We start from the raw sequence: 18,568 nt of genomic DNA on the forward strand, positions 1-18,568 counted from the left end.
ACACTTTGAAAGACATGCGGTTCTTTACAAAGATAAACACATGGCAAACGATACATAAGATCAAGTCATGGTATAATGGCATGGCACATTTTCACAAGTCAAATCACAAACAAATGCCAAATCACCAATAAGACTAAGCTTCATACTAAGGCAATTCACAAATCACATACCATTTGTAGTATTCCATTATTTAATTCTCAAGGCTAAGGCCCGCGTAACATGCATCAAGCCAATAATTTGCCCAACTCGCGTAATAACGCCTCAAGTGGCAATCTAGCATTTAATGCTTCAAGATAAGTTCTAACCTTGCGTAACATGCATCTAGGTCAAATGCGCACATATGCTCATAACTCAATCAATCAATGGCCAAACAATTGGAATCTGAAATTCCACCATCCAATATACTCAATTCGACTTCCAAGCCTTAAATCTCAATCATTGGATCACATGTTACAACTCAGCCATTTATTGCCTTATTAAATTCATGATCGAGTACCAAGCATCACGATTTAGCCATAGATTTCACACTTTAAGCTCTAAAACAAACAAGCACACATCCCAAATGGTTCCCATGTCCGGACCTACTCCTAGTAAAACTGACATAATTCTATTCATTTTTTTAGCAATCTAACCTTAGATTCATGTTCCCCATGGTCTTATGGTCACGTAAAAGAAAAGAGATCTCAATTCGGCCTTTGGAAGATTTCAAACAAACCATTTTCCTTTCGACACACGCTAAAAAATGGAAAATATGGGCTCTCGGGTCTAGGATGTTTTTCATACAATAATAGCCTCAAAAACTTTCCAAATCCAATTTCAAACCATCCATTAGTAACCTAAAGTCCTAGGCTAAGTTTAGGAGCAACTTACACCAAGATTCAAGCTAGCAAAGCTGACGGAAGTGCGTTGAAACCCCTCGACTAGAACTGGACAGCAAGCTTTGTCCGGTTTGTCCTTCAAGAACATCAAGGAACGAGCTATTAAACTCAATTAAAACCATTCACAACTTTCACCACTTACCTCCTAACATACTAAGTTAGGATTTAGAGGTATCTTACCACTTTGGACAAGCAAAACCAGCTTCTAAATAGCCCCTAAAGTTACGATTTTGGTGCAGGGGAAACGGTAGCTTGCTTGGTTTTCTCGTGGCATCGTGGGTGGTGGCGGTCGGTTCAAGAGATCACAACCATGACTTGAGGAGATGAGAGAGTGGCGTTGGTTTGAGGTGGCTTACAGTCAAGGCAAGAAGATAAAGATGATGATGGTGGTGTCATCGGGAGGGGAAGAGGAGGAGAGAGAGAGAGAGAGAGAGAGAGAGAGAGAGAGAGAGAGTGAGGGAAAAAGAGAAAATGAGAGTTGAGGGTTTTTAAATCTTGTTCAAGAAGCTTGTCTTGCAAGTTGAAGAATGGAATGACAACTTGAGTGACTAGCCATCTAAGTAGGTGAGTGATGGGCAACATGAGTGATAACCTTGATGGATTGACACCTTGGAATGACTAATGGATGGGTGGTTGACTTTGGATCCCACAAAATCCTATCCTTGTCTCTTATCTATAATTCAAGACCACTTTAGACATAAATGCCCTTAGATATTCAGCTACATGGGGAAAAGACCAAAGAACACTATGCCCTCATAAACATCTAGAGGGAAGAGCAATTAACAAGGGTAAAAAGTAAACTCCAACCTAATGTCTTAATCTCGAATTTTTTCGGTTACTAAGGAATGATCCTGGAATTTAACTAACTTTGATGAGGCGACGTCCAAGATAACACCGTTGAAATCCTTGAATACTCGACGTCTAAATTTTGAAGTCCAACTCATGCTAAAAATCATGAATAGTAATTTTAGTGCATCTCAAACTAACGGGCGACTCTTAGAAGTTACACTTATCGATTTATGATTAGTGTCACGTTTAAGAGTTATTCGAGCCATGGCGACCTTGGTTATCATTTAATTGCAAGGGCCAATTACTAGTTCCAAAGGACGCGATCATCAAGAATCGGTTTAGGGAAATTTGCAAATTATATTATAGTAAAGCGGAATCACCCACGATTCAATTGTATAATGCTAGTAAATTGTTCTAAAACTAATCTTAGAACGGCCTATAATGGCCCAAAATATTCCCTCGGCAATCCTTATGGTCAAAGTGCCAATCCATGGTTGAGTTCTTTGGTCCACGTACTTAAATCCTTGTTAGCCATTCCCCTTTGGTTTGTCAACTCAAGAGTGATCAAGTCTGAGTGAGATTTAACTAAAATGCATCGATGGGCATTTCATTCATTCATAAGCTTCGAAAAGGGTTGGAATTCAGGATGTCACACATTTCTTGGAAAATATTTTTTTGAATGTGTACGTAATGAAAAGATGATGGAATTTATGCAACTTAAACAAGGAAACTTGACAATGGATCAGTATGAGGCAAAATTTGCTAGATTGTCAAGGTTTGCCCCGTAGACGAGTAGAGGAACCTAAAGATCGAGCAAAGGTCTAAAGAAGGCCTAGGACCTAACATCGGGAGGTAGTTGGTGCCCCTAAATCTGAAGGACTATAATAAGCTGTATGAGAAAGCTCAACTTGTGAAAAAAGACATCATGGAATGATCCCAAATGAGTGTGCCACAAGGAAAGCATATTTCTCATGACCTCTATCATAATAATAAGAAGAAACGGCCGTTTGAAAGGAGTGTCAATAAAATTCTTGGAGGGCTACTCAAACACGCAAAGGTGGTATGTTTGTTTTGTGGGAAGCTGCATAAAGATGAACCATGTGGAGTGCAAACTAGAGCTTGTTTTAGATGTGGACAACATGGGCATATGATACGAGATTGTCCTATGATGACTCAGCAAGTGGCTCCAATAGGATGGCCTACTCAGTCCGGCACTGTGCAATAAGGAAATGCTCAGAGACCCTCGGCTCAAGGTCGAATGTATGTAGTGAGTCATGAGGAAGTTATGAACTCCGAGACTACTATATCAAGTACGATCTTAGTATGCGGTAAGAGTGCTTATGTATTGTTTGACACTGGTGCTACACATTTATTCATCTCCAAACGATTTGTACGACTAGCTAAATTACAACCAAAGCCGCTTGAAATATCTCTTAGCATATCTATGCCCTTAGGAAAGACTCTTTTATTAGGAAAAGTACACTAGAAGTGTCATAAATTGTGTATGGCATTCACTTGAGTGCCATAACTTTCAAAACGTTCACTTAAGTGCCATAACTTTCAAAAATTGTTTACTTGAGTGTTACGTCGGAGCAAAATCGTTCACTTGAGTGCCACAAGAACTTTTCCGGCGTGCCACGTCAGCTTTCGGGCGTCTACAGTAACTTTCCGGTGTGCTACAATAACTTTTCCAGTTGTCACGTCAATATGGCACTCAAGTGAACGATTTTTAAAAGTTATGGCACTCAAGTGAACGCCGTACAAAATTTATGGTACTTATAGTGTACTTTTCCCCTCTTTTATCTATCTTATAATGCAAAGGGTGTATAGGAACCATTAATGGAAGAGAGCAAAGGATAAGCCTTATAGTTTTGGCCATGTACAATTATGATGTTATCATAGGCATGGATTGGTTAAGTGGACAACGAGCCATTGTGGACTGTTGTAGAAAAGTTATCCGGTTCCACCCGCTTGAATGTCCTAGTTACAGTTTCTTGGGAAATAGAACAAAACCCTCAATACCTCTTATCTCAGCATTAGAAGTTTAAAGGAAGGCTATGTCATTTACTACCCCGACGTATTGCAGATGCTTGAAGGCCCCATAATAGATAAAGGAAGGCTATGTCACTTAAGGGGAAGCAAGAGAATAACTCTTTGAGGAAGGATATCGTGGGTACTTAGCAACCGTAATAGATAAATCAAAGGAAGAATTTAAATTGAAGGATATTCCAATAGTACGAGAATTTCCCGATATCTTTCTAAAGGATTACTAGGGTTACCCCTAGAACGGGAAATAGAAATTTTTATTGAGTTAGCCCCAAGAACACAACCTATTTTCAAAGCCCCGTATCGAATGTGTCTAGCGTAACTGAAGGAATTAAAAGTGCAGTTGTAAGAACTACTTGACAAAGGTTTTATTCATCCGAGCGCGTCACCCCGGAGAGCACCGGTACTTTTTGTTAAGAAGAAAGTTGAGTCATTACGCCTTTGCATCGACTACGGACAACTAAATCGAGTTACGATCAAGAACAAGTATCCATTGCTAAGAATCGACCATTTGTTTGATTAGTTACAAGGAGCAACAGTGTTCTCAAAAATCAATATGAGGTCTGGACATCATCAGCTAAGAATCAAATCGGAAGACATCCCCAAAACTACTTTCCGAACTCGGCACGGCAATTATGAATTTCTAGTCATGCCTTTTGAATTGACAAATGCTCTAGTAGTATTCATGGATATGATGAATCGAGTACTTGATGATTTTGAGTAATGGCTCGGGATAGCTTTGTGGTTCATGACATCGGGTGTTATAATTTCTACTCTATCTTGGAACTAGTGTTTTTCCCGCTAGGTTGTGTGCTCATTCCTTCATTTTTCAGGGAATCAAGCATGGCTCGATCTGTCCCGTGCAGTATTCATGGATATGATGAATCAAGTACTTGATGATTTTGAGTAACGGCTCAGGATAGCTTTGTGGTTCATGACATCGGGTGTTATAATTTCTACTTTATCTTGGAACTAGTGTTTTTCCTGCTAGGTTGTGTGCTCATTCCTTTGTTTTTCGGGGAATCAAGCATGGCTCGATCAATCCCGTGCATTGGCATGGTTACCAGAATGGACATTCAAGAGAGGGATTTAGAGTGCGGAGATTCTAATGTAGTATTTACTAGAATAAAGTCTACAATATGGCTTAAGGTGGGTATAGTAGAATGAGTCCCGATGCAGTTCGTAGCTTAGATTCTAAATGATAATGGCAGGCTTGTCGGACCCATCCAGTATTTTGATGGACACCCACGTTTCCGGGAAGGACAATCGCCTGCTCGAGAGTGAACTTCCATGGAGTTCTAGCCCAGGTAATGTGTAAGTTAGTGTGTCGTGGAGTTCGTGGGTCAAGTGGTGTAGTCAGAAGTTTAACTATGTGTGTTTATTTGATGGGAGAAGTTGTGAGTCGACCTTTTGTCCTGTTCCCCATAATCCTCGATTAGGTGAGATTCTGTGGGGAAAACAAATAATGTTTTAAATAGATGCTATATAGTAAAGAGGGTTGTTAGCTTCTAGAGATGAAGTTTATTTTCCCGACGTTTAGGTTGCTTCTTATCCGCGCTCAAAAGTTGTAGGGAAAGTTCCATCATGCAAAGTACTGGTTAAATGAATTAGAATGAGTTATTAAGCACGGGCATGGGGATGATCCTGGGTGATCACATTATTTGAGACTGCTTATTAAATGTCTCATTATGGCATGATCTTAACATTATTCATGTTGGTAACTAAAACTCATCTTAGTGGTGTATAACTTTTTCGGAGCTGTTGAATTGGACTGCGCAATTGCTCTATTTGAATATTGAAATCGTCGAGCCATCTTGAAACCCTTAACTCTCATACCTACGGACGTCGAGATCTTTTGAACTCATCATACATAGAGAAGTATTGATCTTCCAAATGGATCCATTTGACAAGCCACCCAGAAACAGTTAGGATTGGTCTTCTCGAACAAGCCACGTGCAATCATTCTAATAGACTAACTGTGTTGAACAATCATCACTGCTACCCATGAAAAGCAGGAAGCCACATCATTGGCGTTTCTTGTTTTGCCACGATAATAAGGAAAAGGCAGCAAATATACAAAAGTCAAGCTAGTTGATCTAGTCATTTGTTCGACCGAAAGCGACAATTCTTTGTCATCACTGTAAGGTCTCAATTTTTAATAATATTTTAATTGAAGACAAGTAGAGTGGTCTGCCCGCCAGTAAAGAATATTTCCCCAATGTGACCACTCCCGGAGGCACTATATAAATTAGTGTTTTCTATTGACGCTAGGGAAAGAAAAAGCCAGTGCATAAAATTAGTTTATAAACAGACAAGATGTTTTGACCAAAAATAAAAATAAAAGACTCGATGAATGGGTGCACGCTATTTTCACTAGGATAATAGAGATATGAATTTCAAAAGTGAATTACGTGTCAAATGAAAATAGAAAGTTCGTTATGAAATCTTTTTTTTAATCATATCTAGTTTGTTTTTCACTTCGTTTATATTGAAACGCGTCAAATGAAAGAAATTGAACTTTTTATCATACGTAGTTTGCTCTTCAATTCTTTTGTGTTGAAACTAAGGGTGTTTTAGTCATTTGATATTGATAATTGAAGAGTGCACACAAAAGTCGCAAATTGGTTATAAAGGCGGTTTCACTGGACTAGGTTTTCAAGCGATTTTTCTCATAACCATGCAATTGTTTCCACGCGTAAAACGCTTGCCCTTCTGCTGGTATAAAATAAGAAGGGATTTCTGATCGCGGATGGGAATCGGCGGCTAAGAAAAAGCCAGTTACATGTTTAAGTTATTGGGTTTGAATTGGCAACTGGACATTTACTTGGGACTCAAAATGTAAGTACACTTGACACAGCAACTATAAATAAGGAACCTCCTCTTCATCCTACGGCCGTGAAAACCCTCAAATAGAGGCTGCAACTCATAACCTTCTACTTTTTTTGAGTTTTTCGTGTCCAATCCTCTCGTTGCGACTGATGGACGCGAATCTTACAAAGTTTGGTGGTTCTCTTCCAGTCCCAAATGTTCAAGAGTTGGCAAAAGAGGCCATAACCGAAGTCCCTCCTCGCTATGTCCGTACTGACCAAGATCATCCATTCATGGATGATGATCAGGGAACTTCGTTGCCTCAAGTACCAGTAGTTGACCTTAACAAGCTCTTATCCAGCAATGGCGATTTGTTGGAGTCCGAACTTGAAAAGTTGCACGCTGCATGCAGAGATTGGGGATTCTTCCAGGTAATATTTCACTAGAGTAGCTGTTTCTCTTTTCCTTTATGTGAGGATTACTTCAAGATAATCGGCTTTTGAAGTTGACCGATCCCTTTTTTGCGCACGCAGTTGATAAACCATGGAGTGAGTTGTGCATTGGTAGAGGAAGTGAAGGTGGGAATACAAGAGTTCTTCAAGCTTCCAATGGAGGAGAAGAGGAAATTTTGGCAAGAAGAAGGACACTTGGAGGGTTTTGGGCAGGCGTTTGTTGTGTCGGAGGAGCAGATGCTTGATTGGGCCGACCTCTTTTACGTGGTGTCCCTCCCCAGACGTTTGAGAAAACCTCACCTTTTTCCCATGCTTCCTTCTCCCTTCAGGTTCTCTCTCATGCACCGAGTACACTATACATGTCTCTATTTTGTGAAAAATGAATGATTTGAAAAATATTTACATAAACATGATCATTTTTATCGTTTTCAAAAATGAATGGTCAGAATATTTAGACATAAAATAAATCGAGCTAATATATATGATCATGACAACACACTGGTGCATAGGTCTTTTTTAGGGCCTTTTGATCATGATGCATCATGAACGTGCCAATATGTGATCGGGGTGAGCGGTGGGTAGACATAGGGGCGACTTCGTCTGCTTGGATTGAAAGGGGGCTCGAGGTTCGAGCTGCGAGGGAAAGCTTTGAGACTGGCACCCCATGTTCTATCGGATGTTCAAGACCTTGCTAATAATGAAAATATTTTTCATTAACTAATTATTTCAAGTGATACAAAAAATAATTTTTATTAAAATATTTTTAATCATTCATTTTAGCGAAACAAATGGAGGTTTAATTTATATATCAACTTTCAGTATCCCTAGCGAAACAATGTAATTACTTGCTTTGGTCTTCATTATGGAAAAGTTTGCCGATGGCTAAGCAAGGAAGGCCAAATGATGTAGTGGTTTCAGCTTTTCATGGGCAAGTGAGACGGTTGGTAACGCAATCTGAGCACCATACGTAGAACAATTCTATAAATTGGTAGTCAGGATTTCACTTTTGTAAAGTAGAAAAGCTGAGAGGACAAAGGAGGAAAGCTGAGAGAACAGTTGCTGTACTTATTGAAAAGTGACCGAGACATGATGATCAGAATTGGGATTTTGGGAACAACTTCCCAAATCGGGATGATATAGCATAAGTACAGTAACTCTCATACGATATTCATTTCATTATCATAACTTCTTTTTCAAATATTTAAGTGCCATAACTTCTACGAAATATTCATTTGAGTGCCATAACTTTTAATCAATTACTTAAGTGTCAATTTTATTTTTAAAACATTTACCTAAATGTCGAAAATCCAACGTGATATAGCACTTGTGGTGAATATTTTAATTTATGGCACTCAAGTAATTAATTGAAAAGTTATGTGACACTCAAGTGATCGGAAAAAAGTTACGTATTTAAATTGTGGCACTCAATTGATCGTAAAAAAAAAAAAAAAGGTTATAGCACTCAAATGAGCGCTGTACAAAAGTTATGGTACTTAAAATGTCCTTATCACTCTCAAATCAATTCCTAATGTAGAAATATTTAGCAAAATATTAAACACCTGTAGCAAACCAAAGCATGCTTAGGATTTGTCAGATTAGAATTGATTTTGTATTGCTGGTGAAAGATTTTAGTATGTAAGCTATAATAACATCATTATGTACATAATTTGTGACTCGCTTCATGTGCAAATATCCTCACTTGAGCTTGTCATGATCACTGACATCTACTTGCACTTAAAAGACGTGCTTCTACTTTGAGGTAAGGTGAGACTAGTCTACTAAGGCAACAACTCGATCATGAACATGATGAAACGAGAGAGATATGGCGTGGAATAAAAGACCTACATGACTGCCTACATGACACAATTTTATTTGAATAACTGGTATCTTCTGCCATGTTTCATTGAATTTTCTCACGTTCGACCGTAGAAGTACCATTGGAAAGACCTATTGAGTCAATGGTGCACGTGGATTGGGCTCACATGTGCAGCACATGTGGAAGACTGCCTACAAGACTAGCCCACAAATCTAGGAATACCGTAGTTTTTTGGTAGAATATCGGATATACTACCTATCTCGGTGTTTTCTACACATCTCTCACCATCGAGATGAACTGTTATTTGCTTAATTAAAAGTAAAACTGATGGTATCAATGTTTCATATTTTTTAGATTGCCATTCTCTCTCAACTTTGTCACCATTTCTTATATGCATCATCTTATTATTATTATGCAGAGATGTCTTGGATGAATACTCCTCAGCGCTCCGAGACCTTGCAATGAAGATACTACTTCTCCTGGCGAAAGCTCTGATGATGGACACGATGGAGATAATAGAACTGTTTGATGACGGATTGCAAGGTCTTAGGATGAATTATTACCCTCCGTGTCCCCGACCCGAGCTCGTCATCGGACTCACTCCTCACTCTGACGCCGTAGGCCTCACCATTCTTCTCCAAGTCAATGAAATGGAAGGTCTCCAAGTAAGGAAAGAGGGCAAGTGGATCCCTGTCAAGCCCCTTCCTAATGCTTTCGTCGTCAACGTGGGAGACATTTTAGAGGTAAAGATTTTCTACCCTATCTCTATTGTTTTGAATTTTGATGCAGAGTTCCATCTAATTTTATTTTATATACTGTCTCTTAACCTTTTGTCTATACATATTGGATGATATCTTTGGATGAATACTCTGTATAAACAAAACATTACACAGTCGTGTATGCAATAAACGTCTTGAATAACAGGTTGGGCAAAACCAATAATGGAGTGTCGGAAATTTGTATAGTTACTTTTATATTTCCAAATTCCAATATGTCATGAGCTAAATAGTCTGACAAAATTCATTAGAGGTTTGACAAAGTGGTTTGTGTATTTGACTATTAACACAGATTGTGACAAATGGCACTTATCGTAGCATTGAGCACCGGGCAACAGTTAACTCGATGAAGGAGAGGCTCTCAATCGCCACATTTTATAGCCCAAAAGTGGAAGGGGAAATGGGTCCTGCACCGAGCCTAATCACACAGGACAAGCCACCACTCTTCAAGAGAATAGGCGTTGCCGATTACTTCAAGGGACTCTTCTCTCGTGAGCTTCAGGGGAAGTCATATCTTGACATTATGAGGATTAATTAAGGGTGGAGAAAATAATGGGAAATCCTATCTTTATGTTGACTCTCTCCATGTACGTCGAATAAGTCGACCATATATTGATACAATCTATGTTAAAATATGTCTCGAATTTGAGTTTGCGAATAAAAACCTACCCAAGATAAATTATTATTTATGTGGACGCTCAGAATATTTAGCAAAGAAAGATGGGCACATAATTCTTTCTTTGATATTGGAGATGACCAAGCTACAAAAGAATAGGAAAGTTTGGGTCAAAGAAAGAAGAGGATATTAAAACTGAATTTGGGTTGACCGAATTAATTCTAGCTGTGCATGGATTTCCTTTGATATTCACGCTAAAGTTGGTCACTGAACGTCCTTTCTTAGATATCGGGAAAAGTATACTAGAAGTATAATAACTTTTGTACGGCGTTCACTTGAGTGCCATAACTTTCAAAACGTTCACTTAAGTGCCATAACTTTCAAAAATCGTTCACTTGAGTGCTATGTTGGAGCAAAATCGTTCACTTGAGTGCTACAGTAACTTTTCCGGTTGCCACATCAGCTTTTCCGGCTGCCACGTCAACATGGCACTCAAGTGAACGATTTTTAAAAGTTATGGCACTTAAGTGAACGTTTTGAAAGTTATGGCATTCAAGTGAACGCCGTACAAAAGTTATGGCACTTCTAGTGTATTTTTCCCTTTAGATATCTATATATGATTCTTGGTCTCCCGTTTTTTGACAAAACCGGAAGCCCCATTTTTAAGCGAATGCTTGCCGTAGGTCTTTCTTCGTGGAGTTTCATCAATAATTTTAGTGATGAGGTCAATTTGAAATTTTGTGTTTAAGATTTATGTAATTCCTTCGTGAGTTGATAAATTATTTCGTGAGAAATTGTGAGGCTAAATATTGTATGAATTATTGGATGTAATTGAGGGCTGGGAAACACCGAGAGTGTTTGAGTAACTCGAGTGTGGTTTGTAATCTCCATTATATCACTTGATTTATAGTGAAATTCGTTGCTACTATCACGCCTCGACTTCAAGTATGCGGCATACCTACTAAATCGCCTCGGGTCACGAAGGACAACGTCTTAGGTACGCTATCGATCCACGATACCATAATACACATGCGGAAATGTATATACTCCCAATCAACAAATATAATAGGGATAGCAAAGCAAGAACATCCATAGTAATCAAATAATAAAGCATAGCTGTCAAGACAATACCAAAGTAGATGATAATTAACCCTACATAGCTACTATCGTATACAACCTCACACTTCGAGGCGGCTCTCTAAGACCATCAAAAGGGGTAAGGGTCGGGCAGGGTTAAGTTCTCATATGCTCCAAAAAGAAGCCACATCTGCATAGTTTTTGTTAGTGTACTATCAAAAAGGCTACAACTCCCAAAAGTCACGGTGAAGGGTCGTAATTAGAGGTAAGCGATTGTTCAAGAGAAGGCTTAACGATATCATCATTAATCGAGTTAGGGTTAAGGTCAGAGTCATGTTCCGGGTCTACGATCTCCCCGTCCGGTGTATCGAGTTCCATCGAAACCCGGGATGGAACAGGTGGATCCGAGTTAGGCGGCCCCTCGAATCCACGGAGTGGACCCCTAAGTATCCACCCCATCATCCAGAAACCAGGCTTTGAAGACATGAGCCACTCGATGTGGCAAGCCTTCATCCACCCAGATTGTGGTGATGTGAAGTTCCCAAGTTCTGTTAGTGCTCGGTTCCGGACGATATGCGATATCGTTGACTGGTCGACCAGGACCTCGATCCCGATGGGTCGTTGCATCACTGGAGACCTGAAAATATTAGCCACAATGGGGTGAGATAAAACTCAATGAGTCAACACCTAAGCCCGGCTAAGGCGTTCATTCGTCCATAACATCATATCCATCAACTACATATCACGAAGCAGATATCCCAACCACATAGAACTTACTTGCCAAAAGCCACGAGAGATGTAACGACGATTTAACACAACAATTACATTAGTCAACTCAGTAACAAGACATCACATCAATCCATACGCACAAAATATCACACATAGTCTAATTATTAGCGGCCATTAGGCCCAATGAGCACGACTAGTGTGACTTTACACTATAACTGGCGGTGTCTATTGGCGGGACTAGGTTTCTTCCCTTACTTCCAGCAATGGCATCCGATAGTCCGTATGATTCTGATTATCACGATACGGAACTACCAGGAATTCCTATAGGGGCTTCGGTCGGCCACAAGCCGTGATCAGCATCCACTCAATTTGGTGTCATGAAAAGACGTGTATCTAGCAAGTCATGGGATTTTAATCTGCATGGCACGACGTTGTTAGGGAAAAACCCATCGTGTGACCATTCAAACATAGTCGGCAATCAACCCATTTTATCTTTGAATTTAGCCAAATGATTAGACCGACATGCTCAAGACAAATGATCGGACGGGCGTATTCAAGACCTTGCCATAGGCCTTTCGTGCTAAACATACGATTCACGTCCATATATGGTCACACGGACATGCATATTATACACCAAATTTTGTATTTATATATAGGGTGGTCAATCCTAAAACAATCATCCAAATCAATCAGCAGTCAACCGAGACATTCAATCATGCAATCGATATAGGCGATCAATTAAACAAAGTCAATCAATTCAATCATGAAGGCCAATCGGTCCAATTACGAACCTTCAATCAAACCATACACATTTAACCCCAATTGTTACGTTAAATTGTTATTAACCAATCCGATTCGTCTTTCGATCGCTCTTTGGCGATCAAGAAATGACAATCATTCGATTAATCAATCTAGTCCCAACTAGCCACAATCAGACTATCTTAACTAATTAGGGCCATTTAACCTAAACCAAGCCTCTAACCTATATCGGCCCTAATTACTCTACCTAAACACCCTAATTATCTACTTAAACTAATTTCGAACGTAATTAGCGTCTTAACCAATGATTAGAGGTCAACTCACAGTCAATTAGATGAGGCGGTGTGATAGCGATCCTCGAGAACCTCCAGCGTGTACTTAGGCTCTATCGGATCCAAGACCAATATCTCGAACAACGGGCCCAAATTCTTTATTAACTTGGCCCACGGGCCCGGCATAAGGCCCAGATACTCGGCCCAGTTCACAAGACACGGCCAAGGTCGGTTTATACCATGGCCTAGCTCATTAGCGCACGATTCGAGCCCAAAACAAGGTATAGGCTCTAGGAACAAGGTAGACGGCAAGGCGGGGGCTGTTTGCCTAACTTGGTGGGTCTCGGGGCTGGCAGCGTGCGGAGGAGGGCTTGGGGGACCTCGAGGGATGTCGAAGGAGGTTACTAGTAGTTCATGGTGGTTGGAATGAGGCGGAACATGCATTGGCGGCACCGGCGGATCGAGACGCAGTAGGCGGGAGTTGGGTAGGGATTGAGGCGGCTATTCTCGGTTCCTTGGGGTGGTGAACGGTTGAGGCGGTGATGGGGGTTGGTGGCGTGGTTCATGGGACATCGGAGGGTGGTCAAAGTACGGCCGAGCGGGCTGGAGGGGATCAAAGCAGATGCAGCAGCAGCAAAGTAACGGCGTCGTCGGTGGGAGCAGAATAGGGAAAGATCGGTCTCGAGGCTATTCCGCTATAGCTAGGCACGGCGGCCGGGAGACGAAGGTAGCTGGTGGTGTGAGAAGGATGGACAATGATGGCGGGGGGTCATGGTGGTAGCCGACGTAGCAATTGCAGCGAGAGGTAGCTGCAGCACAGTCCGGCGGCAAAGAACAAAGGAGCGGTGAACGGGGACTATTCGAGTTTTCCCGGGTTCTGTAGCAATGATGGTGCCCCGATGTGGTAGTGGATGGAGCAAGGAGGAGGTGGATGGTGGTCAGATAAGCTGGTGGAGGTTCGATGGGGACTTTTTCTCACGAAATAGAAGAAGAAACAAATAATAGGAAGAAGAATGAATAGGAGGAAGGTCGATTGAAGGGGGGTTGCCGTCTAAGAAGAGAGAGAGATAAGAGAATTTTTTTGAATTTGGGGGCTTGGTTTGATAAGGTGGGACTCGCGTTTTACTTGCTCTATCTTATAGTTCATAAACTCTAGAAGCAACATGGTAATTTCCAAAGTTAGTAAGGGGTATTTTGGTAATTTTACATATAAGGGTAATTCGGACATTCGACTATCCGACAAAGGGTAATTTAATCCAATCACAAGTCGGTTTAGTCAGAATGAGACTTAGGTACGAGAATTCCTCATTCTAAAGCGCGACAACTAAATGATTGAAACCTAAATTAATTCGATCAAAAATTCAGGAAATTTCCAATTTCCGTTGCTTAACTCGTAGGAATCCAATTTTGAGCAACAAACTAGAATTCACAATCATTCCATAAATTGAATTCTATTATTAACAGATATTGAATTTTCAAGGCTCACCGCTACTCTCCCATGAACGTAAATCTCTTCGACCAAACTATATAAATCTGGTATCTAATTTGTTTTCTTGTTCTGTATATTTTATTGTTCGATTGCTTGCTTCGTGTAGTGATCTATAGTTCAACTTCAGAAACAAGTGCTATGTTACTCATTACTTGCTTGAATTTCGACTGGTTTTGATTCCATCATTCAAGCTTCCCATTATTAGCTCCTTTGGATAACTGGATTTGTGTTTCTAGTTTTTATTGAATCTTTCACCTTGAGTAACACTTGGATCTTCAAATTCATGATGCATCTCCTTAGGTGTTTTTGTCGTTTGATGATCTATCTCTTGATTTTGAACTTCTTTAAAAGCAGCATTTTCTTTACAAGTTTCATTTCCCTCAAATTTTCTCAATGGTTCTAAACTCTGAGGCGGTGTGAAAACTTGAGTATGTTCGGATTGGTCATTCTAATTTTGAATGTTCTCATCAAATTTGACATTCATTGATTCTTCAACCACACGAAAGTTTTTGTTCTATACTTTGTAGGCTTTGCTCGTTGGTGAATATCCCGAGAATATCCCTTCACTCGATTTCTCATCAAACATGCTAATACGACCATTAGCATTTTTCAGAATAAAATATTTGTACCCAAACACTCGAAAGTATGCAACATCAGGTTTTCTTTCTTAGAAAAGCTCATGGGGGGTTTTCTTAAGAATTGGTCTTAAGGAAATATTATTTGGAATGTGGCAAGCTGTAGAAACTGTTTCTATCCAAAAATGTGAAGTAGTTTTGCTTTCTATCAGAAGAGTCCTCGCCATTTCTTGCAAAGAACGATTTTTCCTTTCTACCACCCCACTATACATATAATTACACGTTAATATCCACATCATGGTAGTATGAACTTATTTGACCACTCAAGTGTACCCAAATGGAAGGAATTGTGGGCCTCACTTATTCATGAGATGTATAAAGGCCCAACGTAACTTTAAAAGTAATACTAGAAATGAGTTCTTATGAAAAAAACCTATTGCGATATGGAGAACCAAGCTAATTTCAAAAAGTACGCTGGACATGTTTTGAGCAAATATATGCGCTATTTTCAAGTTTTTACAACAACCAAAAAAACAGAATTTTACATTAACTGGGACGCAATTTCAAGGGCTTTGCATGAAAAGACGTAATGAATTTTTTCAGAGGTGAAAAAAATGATGGACAGGCAAAAAAACAATTTTGATTTTCACTGTGAAAAATGGGCCTTATGTGTTATTGGAGAAATGGGCCAAATGACATGTCAAGGCCCTCAAAATCTTAAAATGGGCTCACACTCAATGAGCATGTCAATGCATTTCTTAGGGGACTCATCACAATGGGCTTTGGCAAATGGATCCACTTGAGCAGTTCAACTATCAAAGTAAAGAGTGCGTAAACAAGAGAAAAAAAAAAATTAAATTGCGAAAGTAAGCATATCGAGAGAATGGGATGGCGGCAATATAACAAGCCACAAACATGAGCATGAACCGGTGAGGTTTGATGCCTAAACTAAAAGGCTCAGCAAATGAGGTCAAGAGGATGATTCGACTGGTCATAGTCTCATGTACTAAGGTCGGGACCTCCTATAGTCACGCAATCCCACGGACAAAGATAAACACTTTTGACACCAAGAAAGAATATTCGTGATTGAAAAGGAAAACCTATACTTCACAGTGTCACAGTCGACGTCCGACGATAGGGTGTGCGTGCAAAGTGTAGTATCAAAACATTAAAAGCATGCACAAGAATTTATAATGTAAAAACCGCTTCAATATCAAATTAAACATTTATTCTCAACACTTCCCTACAAAATAAGAGTTAGCAAACATTCCACCCCTTATAACTCCTATATGCTAAAATATTTAACACTTGATGTTAGAGGTGTACCTTCTCTCCACGTTGCCTTATTAGAATATTTATTATCGAAGAGAAAGTCTAGGCCTAAGTCCACTGCGAGTTTTAATTCAAGCCCCTAGTGAAGTCGCCAAGTTGTCCCGACCTTCCCAAAAGTGAACCACCAAAAGAGAAGATAACAAATTATTAAGCCAAAGACTTAGCAAGATTCTTCCAAGTCCATACAAGTCGCAAACTTTGTGCTTTTAATTTAATCAACTTAAACATGCAAATTAGTTTACTGAAGAGATGCCACAAATAAATTATTGACAAGTCGATTAGACTCCTAAGTAAAGTATGGGAGAACATTTTAATGTGTGAACTAGAGATATCATGGATACAAGGACTTAAAATGTTAGATAAATATAGCGCCAATTTTGTAAGCAATCTTAATCAATTTTAAAACTTCAACTACTAACATGTGATGGATGTTTATCGTATTGCGCAATCAATAATGTAATACTCAATAACTCAAAAGCAATAAATAAAGGATGATATTATTTTCACTTTGATTTTGGATTTGACACTCCAAAAAATAGTGCTTTCACCATTTTACCCCTTTATATTGCATGCTTTCATCAACTTTTCCTCTCTTTTTGTTTATTTATTACTTTTCTTTACTCGTGGGTCCCACGTTCCTCCTTCTTGTACCTTTTCTTGTTTGTTGTATGTTGGACAATAACAGCAAAGGAAACTCTAGCTCCTCGACCTCTCTTACAGCGGCCGACAAACTCCTTTTCCCACCCATTACTAGCTACAGGAAACCAACTCCGCAAGTTTCCCAAACTACTCAATAAGCTTAGGTGCAAGTTGCCCAAATTGTCAACTAATCCCGTAGGTGGCATTAAAGAGGCAAGAGATGTTAGCAATCATTCCTAACATGTGGCTGATACTAGAACGCTACATGGTAAATGGTATTAGAGCTGTTCATGGAGTGATAAGGTGCGCTAGTGGATAAAGTGTTTGGTAGATATGCATGCGTTTAAAACTACTAGTGCATGTGAATTACGTTTTTCAGATATTGATAATAGTTTATGCTACTTATTAGATAAGAAATTTTGTTGATTACTACTTAAGGTTGATGGTTATTATTACTATTTGTGGATATAGCAGAGTGATCAACTGAAAATTGGATGGTAACTTGCATTGGCGATGGTCTACTTTAGGCTTGAAACGTTGTGGTTTGATGGTTAGCCATGCACAACTGATTGTGGATATGAAATTGTGACAAGATGATTGATATTTATGGATTTTAGGCTTGAATCTTGTTGGTACATTGATGGTTTTAGATATGGATTTTGTTGAAAGGCCATGATGTTCGCAAAGAAACGAACCATGAAGGATGTGAGTAATAGGTTTGGATTTGTACTTGCGATTTGAGGTTTAGTAAATAACTTTGGATGATGTCATACACGGTTATCATGAATAATGACATATTTTCTTACCGTTGCTCGCGACAATGGAATTATCCATGGTCATCCACTAAAAGTATTACTTGAGGTGATGGCTTAGAAGTCATGTACATAATGATGATATGATATGTTTTTGTCTTCGTACATGTATAGTAACCACGTTACCCGGTATCGAAAGTCCCAATGGGAGGCATGAGAAAAAAAAGCCCAAAAGTGAAAAGAATGAATGTATGTTGCATTTTTGAGTTTATGCTTGACATTATGATAGACGTTGTACACGGTTATCCCGAGTAATGGAAGGCTGGCGTAAAGAAAGCCCAAAAGTGAAAAGAATGAATGTTTGTTGCATTTTTGAGTTTATGCTTGACATTATGACAGATGTCGTATACGATTATCATGAGTAATGGAATGTTTGTGAAAAAAAAGCTAGAAAGTGAAAAGAAAAATCTTCTGCTTTGACGGGCCCCCGAGTTTCTAGGGAGGACAATTGCCTACTATGGAGTAAGCCACTATGGATCCCTAGCCTAGATAATATGATAATAGGTGTGGTTGTGAGGCTTGAGGGCCAACATGTCTAGTAAGAAGGTTGAATATAAGTGTTTATTTGATGGGACCCCCTCTCCTTACCCCCACAAGTTTGAGTAGATGTAGTTCTGTGGGGGAAGTATGTGATGTGTAAATAGTATATACAATATAGTAAATAAAAAGGGTTGTTCGACTCAAATGAAGAAGTCTATTACCC

General features: G+C 39.5%; 1 protein-coding gene across 1 annotated transcript; it reads left to right on the top strand.

The window, feature by feature from the left end:
- The first annotated feature begins 6,599 nt into the window (after positions 1 to 6,599).
- Positions 6,600 to 10,122, top strand: LOC115727885 (protein SRG1-like). Its single transcript, XM_048276614.1, has 4 exons — positions 6,600 to 6,952; positions 7,055 to 7,302; positions 9,208 to 9,532; positions 9,858 to 10,122. The coding sequence occupies exons 1-4, from the start codon at positions 6,692 to 6,694 to the stop codon at positions 10,101 to 10,103; spliced, it is 1,080 nt and encodes a 359-aa protein (XP_048132571.1). The 5' UTR covers positions 6,600 to 6,691; the 3' UTR covers positions 10,104 to 10,122.
- The last annotated feature ends 8,446 nt before the right edge of the window (positions 10,123 to 18,568 follow it).

Source organism: Rhodamnia argentea, chromosome 3, assembly GCF_020921035.1.
Source record: "Rhodamnia argentea isolate NSW1041297 chromosome 3, ASM2092103v1, whole genome shotgun sequence".
NCBI classification, from domain to species: Eukaryota; Viridiplantae; Streptophyta; class Magnoliopsida; order Myrtales; family Myrtaceae; genus Rhodamnia; species Rhodamnia argentea.